A 9,974-nucleotide genomic window follows, 5' to 3' on the forward strand; every position below is an offset into this window, starting at 1 on the left:
CTTTACAGAGGAGAAAAATACGCAATCAATATTGAATAAAACTCCAGCTTCAGTGGTTTATCAGAGTGGCAGTCAATATGGCAGACTGAGCAGAAGCGAGAAACCACCCCCCCAAATATATACTCAAGCCAGACAAACTACAATAAAAATAATTCACAGCCAAGCTTAAAAATCAAGAAAGGAGACATTGTAGGGGTCAGAAGTGAGAAGCTGAGTTGAGGGCGGAAAATGGAGCCTCGGGACCAGATATCTGCCTTAGGCATTGAGGGTTTACAGCAAGTCAGGAATAGTGATCAAGGGCACAGGACCCAGGGTGGGCCAAGGAGCTGGAACCTGAGAGCCGAGAACCATCCATTCCAGCCATGAAAAGGGCCTGGAAGCTCTACCTACTCACCCTAGAAAGTGAAGCAAAAGCTGGATGCCCACCCTGAGCCATGAGGGGCAAGAGAGTCCCCCATGAGAAGTTAAAATACCAAGCTGTATCGGGAGGTAGGGGTCCAAATTCACACTGCCAACATGAGGGGGACGCTCAGCCGGGAAGCCAACAGAAACAATGACAACCACAACAACACACAGAAAATCTGAAATTGGAAACCCTGGCTGAGACAGACATAAGACTCCCACCAGAGTCCCAACCAGGCCTAAGCGGTTACAGGATGAGAGCTCTTCAAAGCTGTTTTTAGAAAGAACTGCATGTGATCAAGCCAAGAGGGAGACGGTACACCGAGGCACAGCAGAAGGCCTCATGGGGGCGGGGGGGCATGGGGGAAGCTGCAATCAGATGGCAGTGACCCCTAAAGCCAGAGAGCAAAAGCAAGTGCATGAGAAAGCGTGGTTCCCATAGCAGGCAGGTGAGGGGATGGAGTTCCTGGGGTCTTGGGTGACATTTGCAACCACTTAGCTCAGCTAGGGAGTGCGCCACGTTAACGAGGCTCACGTCATGGGTCTGAGCCCCGTGTGCGCCCTGAGCTCTGCTTTTGTCCATGGCCCTGGACTGAACTCCTAACTTTATCCAGCTGTTTTGCAGATGTATGTCATTGGTCACAAAAGGGATCAAGGGGCAGTGCAGTTGGAAGTATACACAATAAACAAAGCTACTGACAATCATGGGAAAGAAGTGAAAACAGTTGGTCAACCTTGGAAATAATCCCTCACCTAGAAGAGAAACAACTCAAAGTATATGCCTCACAAAAAGCATGCCAGGAACCCCATCTTTGGATATAAAGAACAACGTGTATGCAGGTATGGGAAGGAGAAAAACAATTTCATTTTGAGGTGTTGTTCTGAGCTAGTAGAGAATGTCCAGACTAATGTAGAAGACATTAGCGGTCGTAAGGAAACTGTAGGATACGTGATGCAGTCCCATTCTATAGCCCCTCTTGATTCCTCAAGTTCTAATATCATATTAAGTGGTTCTGCTCCAAATTTTTTATTGGAAGGGTTGGCTTACCTTGGAAGTCAGTCATCTATATAAAGTGGTTTTTAACTAAACACAGCACCAAAACACATTATAGAACAAATATGCATTATAAGTAATCATGATAAATGCGTGGAAATATTTGGTTAACCTTGGAAATAACCACTTGTCTACTTGCCTGGAATAAGTAACATTTTAATCTGGGTGAGTAAAATACAGGGATTATGGTGGGGTATAAGAAGGTTGAATTACAAGGATGGAAATGATTGTAATTATTTCATGGTTTTCTTTCAGGGGTTGCCTTAGAAAAGAAGGATGCATGTGGGAGAAAATGTTCAGTTGTGTTTCACTATGCTCTTAGGTGCTGGTGGGAGATAAACAACCCAAGAATTACAAAACAAACTGAAGTGTTCACATTTTAGCCCCTTAGGGAAGGGGTACTGTGCTAAGGACTAATGCCTCCTGGAAGTAAGGAAAGGGGTTACAAAACCCAGGATGTCAATGACCTTGATCTTAACCTGCTCCGAGACACTTACAGCTTCCAGGGAGTGGTAGGCCCCATAGTTGAAGCTATTATTGCTCCGCTCTTGTCCTTCATTGTGTTGCATTTCTTCATCTTCATTATCTAAAAGGGCCTAAAACAGACACAGCAACGCTGTGATGTGACCCACTGGAGATGGAGGTTCATGTCGTTTCTGCCATATTTTGGCACGAGCTGGCCAAGATGGCGGCACCATTGGCACACAAACGTCAAGGTGTGAAAGGCGGTCAGATTTCTTCCACATATCGATAAAAGCTTATTTCTTGGCACCCAACATACATCACCCCATTCAAAACCCACTTACTCCCCAAAAGCAACATATGTGCTATTTGGTTATTCTATACTATGAATTCTCTAGACATCAGCCCGCATCTGGTATCCAGTGTCTCTGAAATACACAGCTTGGGAAACCATTCAGAAACAAAGAAATTCTTATAACCACTCATACTTTGAAGGCTCCTGGCAGATGTCCGTGACATGTGAGGATGATTAATAAGCTCACAGCTGCTCATGCCATCAGGAAACTCCCGGGCCAAATCACCAATTAGTCCATAACCCACCTCGGTGAGGGAGAGAACATGAGCCAGACACTGTCCTGCTGTTCGGATACAGGTCGTGAGGCTTGCGTCTGGCTTGGGTGGTGATGTTCCCTCTGCTGAGAACTATTGGTGACATTCCCTCTTTCTCAAAAGATGCCTTTTATGACTGGTCTCCAACACCCCCAGGCCCCCCCCGCCCACATACACACACTTTTCTTCCCTCTTGACTTCAAATACAACAAGGGAGAGAAGCTTCATACTTGTGGGGCATCTATGACAGACCAAGTACCATTGGGCATTTCACATACACTTAATACATTTAATCTTCTCGATAAATTGTATGAAGTAGGCATCGCTGTTACCATTTTACTGATGAAGAAACAGAGGCTCAAGACGTTAATAGCTTGTCCAAAGTCACACAGCTGATAGTTAGCAAAATCAGGATTTGGATACAGATCTGTCCAGTTCCCTAACCTTTGTATGCCCTTTCTACTACAACATGTTCCCACTAACAAGTCACTGCATTTTACTTCCATGGACCTCAATGAGTTCATCTATAAAATGGAGAAGGATAAGACCATGACTTGCACATGTCTTGGGTCCACTCTGGGTGCTTTGTCCTATGCAAGACCAGTTAGGGACCTCGGCCTACCCACCTGCAGGTCTTCAATTGTCACTGAGTACTCTAAACCCTGGGACTTCAAGAAGGATTTCACTAGCTGCAGACTGACAGATGGGACCAGGACATCCATGGGATGACCGAAGGTGGAGGGAGATTTCCAGACGTTGAGCTGAAGAGAATGGAAATAAAATCAGATTAAAGGACAGTTCAGGTAAAAGGCACAATGAGCTCATTCTTCTAGAACAACTGCCAAAAGTAAGGGTGATCCCTGAGGAGCTGGGTTCTGCCCAAGGGTAAACTTTGCCCATTTCATAGCTGTGTCTGGTCAGGCCTACCCAGAAGGCAATACCTGGCAAAATCCAAGAAGTAGTAAGTCAATGGCAGATAGAAAGATGGAGCCCACCATTGAGGCCGCCCAGCTCCCAGGACAGCAGTGCTGTGATCTACAGCGCTTCTCCCCATCAACCCTCGCAATCGTGTGAGGGCCCGTTGACTAATACAGGACTATACTAACAAAAACTCTCCAGGAGTAACAATGTCAGTGGTGCAAGAGTCTCCTCTCACCAAAGTCAGAGATACCCAAGAGGACTAAGAACTAGGTACCTTAAGGTTGTCTGAATTCACTAGCTGACTTAGTTTGCTGATCTCGTCTCCATTTCTGACGTTAATCCTAAAAACTTGGTCCCTGGAGGGAAAAAAAAAAAAAAAAGCAAAAGATAATGGTGAGCTTTCAACTGGCAAATAAACCCCAAGCCTATGTCCCAGACATAACTGGGACGAATGAGAGGAAATGGTCTAGTCTTTGGTTATAATGTATAGCCATTAAAAATAAGACTACGTGGCAAATATGAAAAAGTGCTTATAGTATAACTTGAAGGGAAATATTAAGTGAAAGAGCAGGACACAAAATTGTATGTATGCCATGATTACAAGTATGGAAAAAGCAGATGCATTGGAAGAAAAACAGACAACGGAAATATAGCAAATGCTGACAGTGCTTATGTCCGGGTCGTGGGATTATGGATGACTGACTTTTTTTACCCTTGTATCTGTTTTCTGTAATGTGGTCATATTACTTTATAATGAAAAACATATATATTTTGCAGAAAGGAATGTTCCTGAGTTACACGCAAAGCTAACTCAAGACATAAAGAAGCACTTCTTCACTGTCAGGGGCGAGGACTGAAACTCTGGCTGAAGGTCCACGCTGGAAAGAGCTGGAAAAGAGAAAAGACCTTCCATCCTCAGAGGGTTAGCTATTTGCTGGGTGGTCTCTCAATCCTGTCCAGCTCCAGAACTCCATACAAATGCGAAGTACAATACGGGCTAAGGTGCTGGGGCTGACTTGGGATTCACTCCTCCCAAGGGGGCCCTGAGAAGGGCCCAGAAGGGAGCCGGCCAGTCCCGAGCCCCCCTTTGTTGTTTGTCCTGAACTTGCTTCATCTACACCATTTAGCTTCCGCAGCAGCGGCAGGGGCCGAGGCCCCTGAAGTCCTGTGTGTGGGTGGGAGAAGGCCGAGCCTGAAAAGCTGCCTTTGTGCTCTCAGCCGGCTCAGGGAGCCAGGGGAGCCATTAGGCCGTTGCTAGGTGACGGCCCGAATGAATCCGCACTCGACGCTGTCACATGCGTCATCCCTTTACACGAATGAATGCGGGAAGAGCTGCTGGAGAGGCCTGTGGGCTGAAGGACCTGTTGACAGGGAAAATGGTTCTGTCACAGGGAGCTGAATGTGCAGCCTCACGTGGCAGATCCGCATCTTCTCATCAGAAAACCGGCTCAATCCAGATGGGACTCTCAGGGTTTCACTTTGTTCCAGGAGGTTCTGGAGAATCTCCAGGGGGTCTAGTCCAGCCCCAAAGAGGCAAGGTCCACCGCAGAGTGGCTGCCACTGCGGGTGGCAGGTCTGGAGGAAATGCCAGCGCCAAAGGGCTCACTTTCTCCCAGCTCAACCAGTCTCCACAGGGTCCTTGGAGGTGGGCCGCCAAGCACAACCCCTGGCAGCTGCTGAGGCCTGGCAGGTCTCAGTCTGAACCCAACAGGCTTGCTAGGAGTTGAACCACAGCCCTGTGAAGATGGGGAGTCAAACCACCATCTCCCCGACACAGGCAAGCAGCCTCCCAAAAAAGGAACAGGTTTAAAACAGAAGGGAAATCCTTACTTCTGGCTAAGTGCCAGGGCCCATCTGCCGAAGTTACGCTCTGTCACAACCCACCCCCAACACTCCAGAAAAAGAGGAGTCTTTAAAATGAGTGTTCTAGAAAGCTCCTGTGCACTGACATCTCTATCGGCAAAATGAGGCATCTGTAAAATACAGCACTGACTAGAACAATGAGAAGGAAGGAGGGGAGGGAGAAGGAACAGGAAGAAAAGAGGAATCTAAGAATAAGGGGCTCTCAAGAGTATGAAGATAATGTGACACAGGCACCCAGAGCATGCAGTTTATTTTTCCTGGAGTGGTGACTTCACAGCAGAACTTCCATACTCCTGGGCACAGTCCATGACAGTGGATCTGTCTGGCCCTGAGCATGAGCAAATCCACAGCACATTTCATCAGGCCCTATCAGCCAAGCTACAGAGGACAAAGACACAACTGGAGTACAGAGAGGCAGAGTGGAAGGGCTGGTGCAGAGTGGAGCCCTTCCCCATCTGTTTCTCCTCCACCTCTCCCTCCTCCACCCTCTCAGCTCCAACCTTATTGAAATCCCAAATTCACCATGTCTTTTGCCCTTCCATGCCTGTGCACATGCTGTTCCCTCTGCCCGGATGGCCCAGCCCTTTTCCTTATCTGCCTGGCAACCTCATGCCCAGGCTTTAGAACCAACTGTCATCACCCATGAGGTTCTCCCTAACCCGGAGGCAACATTAGGGACAGCCTTCAGAGGGCACTAAAAGGGGGGCGGGGGGGTGGTTGGCAGATCTAACACCATTCTCATGAGCATAAGTCCATCAAAACACAGAAGCAGAGAGAACGTTAAGTAGGTGTCGGTGAAGGGCAGCCATTTTCTTGCCCTAATCATCCTTGTCTCTATTTGAAAAATGCTCTTTCCCAGTCCTGAGAGTGCAGAGAGCTGAACACAACCTATCTCTGCCGTCTGGAAATCCATGCAAAGATCTCAAACTCTCTGCAAATGAAGGTCGGTCTAGTAGAGGGCATATATTGGGATTTGCAAGTTGCCATGTCTACCCCTGCTAGTCCACCCAGGTGTTCTTGGTGCTCCTGGCGCCCTCCTCTCATTCACCCTCACACTCATCCCACATTCTTTTTTTTTTTTTTTTAAAGATTTTATTTACTTTTTTGACAGAGAGAGACACAGCGAGAGAGGGAACACAAGCAGGGGGAATGGGAGAGAGAGAGCAGGGAGCTGAGCAGGGAGCCCAATGCGGGGCTCGATCCCAGGACCCTGGGATCATGACCTGAGCCGAAGGCAGATGCTTAACGACCGAGCCACCCAGGCGTCCCTCATCCCACATTCTGACAGTCAATAGCCCCCCTGGTGCTGAGCTTCTATCCCTCCCTCGTTTCCATGCAGGCAAGCCAAGGGGCCTGTTCTTTGTGCCTCTCTTGCCCATATCCCCGGCCAGGCTTAGCAGCCACCACAAGAGTTGGTTTCACGGAACTCTTAAATGCCTGCCAACTACTGCTGATGCTCCAACCGGTTCTGCAACTACGTTCCTGTTCTCTGCCTGCCCTGTACCTCTAGGCATCCTGGCCACCGGCCCATCCTTAAGATGACCAAAGGGCAGGACAGAAGACACCAGCAGAGCGAGACACTGGACACTTGGTGGGGGGGGAGGGCTAGGGCATTAGGTGGAAGGAACAAAAGCTGGGGGGTGAGAGTGGGGGAGAAAACCCATCATCTCCATCTCCATTGGTACTGTCCCCCCTCCTAGCCAACCTGTGCTCTGGCTTCCCACCACTTGAAAGCTCAGAGAGGCCAGCTTCCCCTTGCTAGAAACGTTCACTGAGCTGGGTGTGTGGGACATGTCTATGAGCCCCTGGAAGGATCCCACCACCTTTGCTGGGTTCCCTACTATAGGGGGAGAACAGATTTTGGGGTGAGGATGACACCATCGGTTAAAACCACCTGCAATTAGCTCAGACACGCAGCCCTTTCTGTGTAAGCTCCCATGGTGGGCACTCCAGCGCCAGGCCCAGCTGTCTCAACTCAGGTGTCCGCTACATTGTAAGCGAAGTCTGCATCCTGAGAAATAAAGATTTTTCCAGCCATGTGAATAGCTGCAGTGAGAGCCTGACAGCTCCATGCATCAGCCCACACGGCAGCAAGCGTAGTTATTACACACCTACTGCTGAGCTGCCTGTGGAAAAATCTCCTTCTCTGGCCACCTGCTATGCCTAACCCCTCTGAGCTATTTGACAGCAGACACCAGGTGTGAAAAGAAGTCATCACCATAAAAATTACTCAATCTCATATAAGTAATTACCTCAATAAACAGCCCCCAAGTCCCTTTAGCCAGCTAGCATATTAGAGAGTAAACTAACAGATACAGATATATCTGTGAGATAGAGGATTCTATCTGGAGATTAACTTGTGTTACAGCAAAAGGGTATGGGTTTTGCCTTCGGAGTTCCAGCTCCCCTGCTTACCAGCTGAGTGGCATTGGGCAGGTTCCCTAACCTTTCTAAGGCTGAGTTTTTTCATGTTCAAACTGAGGAAAATAACACCCCTGCCCGGCAGAGTTGTTGCGTGATCCAAAAGATAATGCACATGAAAGCTCTTTGCAAATGGCAAAGCATTAGGCAGTAATGAGTTATTAGAATTCCATCTTCTAGCAGGGGACCGTGGCATCCTTTCATCTCTCCCACCTCCCAAATGGCCTCTCCTCCGCAAACCGCAAAGCATTCTGCATGGAGCGTGTTGAGCATGTGTGTACACGTACACGTGCGTGCACACACACGCACACACACACAGTGCACAGGTGTGCCCTTACATGTCAAGTCTCCCCACTGTGGCTAGGCAAGAGCTAGTGAATCTCCGTGTCCCAGGCGCTGATGAGAAAGCCCCGGCTCTACAAAGCCTTCCTCGCTAACAGAGAGGTGAAACCAAAGAGCCTAAGACCCCGGTTTTCCCCTAAGCATGGCAGAAATTAGAAACAATTTCTGGGAGTTCTTGGTACTTCATAATATAGAAGTAAGAAAGTAGAAGAGGACTGAAACTGACTTTAGAAATAAGAACTGGGAAGGAAAAGAACTGGCAGGAGATTAGGGAGCCAGGGAGGGACTGTAGAGGCCACCTCATCTTGATTTCACAGATAGGATTAAGCCTAAGAGAGAAGGAGCTTGCCCAGGATGACACAGGGCAGAATTGGGATACGAGCTCGTGTCTTCTTTCCCAATGCCAACTCCACTTGAGATATAATCAGCCATTCATTTTCAAATCCATTTGGTTCCCATATCACTGAACCAACCAAGTAATAATAATAAGTCCAAAAGGAACTTACCCAGGGCGCCTGGGTGGCTCAGTTGGTTAAGCGACTGCCTTCGGCTCAGGTCATGATCCTGGAGTCCCAGGATCGAGTCCCACATCAGGCTCCCTGCTCAACAGGGAGTCTGCTTCTCCCTCTGATCCTCCCCCCTCTCATGCTCTCTCTCTGTCTCATTCTCTCTCTCAAATAAATAAATAAAATCTTTAAAAAAGAAAAAAAGGAACTTACCCAAAAAACTTTTCTCGGCCACAGATGCTGAGCCCAATAAGGGCCCCAAAGAACAGTATCCACTTCATGTCCCAAGGGTGTCAGTCATGGAGTGGCTGAGTCAAGTTGTATTTATAAGAAGTGTGAGGCAGACTCATGTCCTCAAAAATGCTAATGTGATTCCCAAGCACCCTTGCAACTGTGATGTACATCAAGCGGGCTCCTACCGATGAATCTTACATTCCTTTTGGGTGATAAAGGCCTCTTGATTTACAAGATCAGGAACTTGCTCCTCAGACTGGAAGTCTGTGCCAAAGGTGCCATATTGCTCATCGCTTGGTATTTAAATAGTGTTTTTTCAGTAAATAGGGAAGTCCCACAGTGCTGGAAAGAATTTACTGAGAGGCCAAATTGTAAACCTGAAATGGAGTTACCTCTAGAGTTAAAAAAAAAAAGTGAAGACTATCAAAGAAACCCCAAGCCAACTCCAAGACCACACACTTGATAAGCCCTGTCGGAGAATTTCACCAGAGCAGGCCATGATGATGAGAGTTTGTGACCTCTGATATGAATCTGACACCTAACTCTTATGACTCCACTAAAAAAGTAGAAATACATGAGGTCATTGGGAAAGGAAGAAGTGTTAGTCTGGACGAAATATCAGTTTTCCTTGGGGTCTGAGTAAAGGTAAGGCTTAATGGTATTATTAATAATGAGACTTTTTTACATTTGCTAGACTCTGAGTCTGGTGTCCTTTCCACCAAATCACATCAGAATAAATGAAAGGCACTCAAGATCTCCATGACTCCTTAGGGACTCTGAGGCCTTCAAGTCTGTCCTGGGAGCTCCAAATCCTCAAATTCAGAGCCCCAAACCCAAAGCCTCCCCCATCCCACTGTCCCCATGGTCTACATCATTCTTTCTGCTCTTGCTCAAGGGGGGTGGATACAACCAATGGTCATTTTTGGGGGTGTTAAAGAAAAATTATTCTGAGACTTGTTAAAACTGTAAGGAAGACTTTATTCAAGATTATTACAATAGGGCTCACACAACAGAAGAGAGTAATTGTGTTCAACTCCAAGTACAGTAAAGAGAGCAGAGTGAAGGGGGTCAGTAGATGGAATACTGCTAAGAGGAAACATCAAGGGTAGGGGTCTTCTTGTTTAACTGGACTCACAGGTTCTTGCCAAAGGCAGACCAAG

At 47.5% G+C, this 9,974-nt stretch overlaps 1 protein-coding gene across 3 annotated transcripts in view; it reads right to left on the reverse strand.

The window, feature by feature from the left end:
* Nucleotides 1–8,950, reverse strand: part of CPA4 (carboxypeptidase A4) — a 35,644-nt gene extending 26,694 nt beyond the window's left edge. For all 3 annotated transcript variants that reach the window (XM_081800085.1, XM_081800084.1, XM_081800083.1), the window contains exons 1-4: nucleotides 8,794–8,950; nucleotides 3,723–3,804; nucleotides 3,154–3,288; nucleotides 1,954–2,052 (exon numbers count right to left, since the gene is read on the reverse strand). In XM_081800085.1, coding sequence (XP_081656211.1) covers nucleotides 1,954–2,052; nucleotides 3,154–3,288; nucleotides 3,723–3,804; nucleotides 8,794–8,861 — 384 coding nt within the window. In that variant the 5' untranslated portion in view covers nucleotides 8,862–8,950. The remainder of the gene's footprint in view (nucleotides 1–1,953; nucleotides 2,053–3,153; nucleotides 3,289–3,722; nucleotides 3,805–8,793) is intronic.
* Nucleotides 8,951–9,974: the final 1,024 nt, after the last annotated feature.

The sequence above is a fragment of the Leptonychotes weddellii genome, chromosome 12, assembly GCF_054177405.1.
Source record: "Leptonychotes weddellii isolate Sample4059 chromosome 12, ASM5417740v2, whole genome shotgun sequence".
NCBI lineage: Eukaryota > Metazoa > Chordata > Mammalia > Carnivora > Phocidae > Leptonychotes > Leptonychotes weddellii.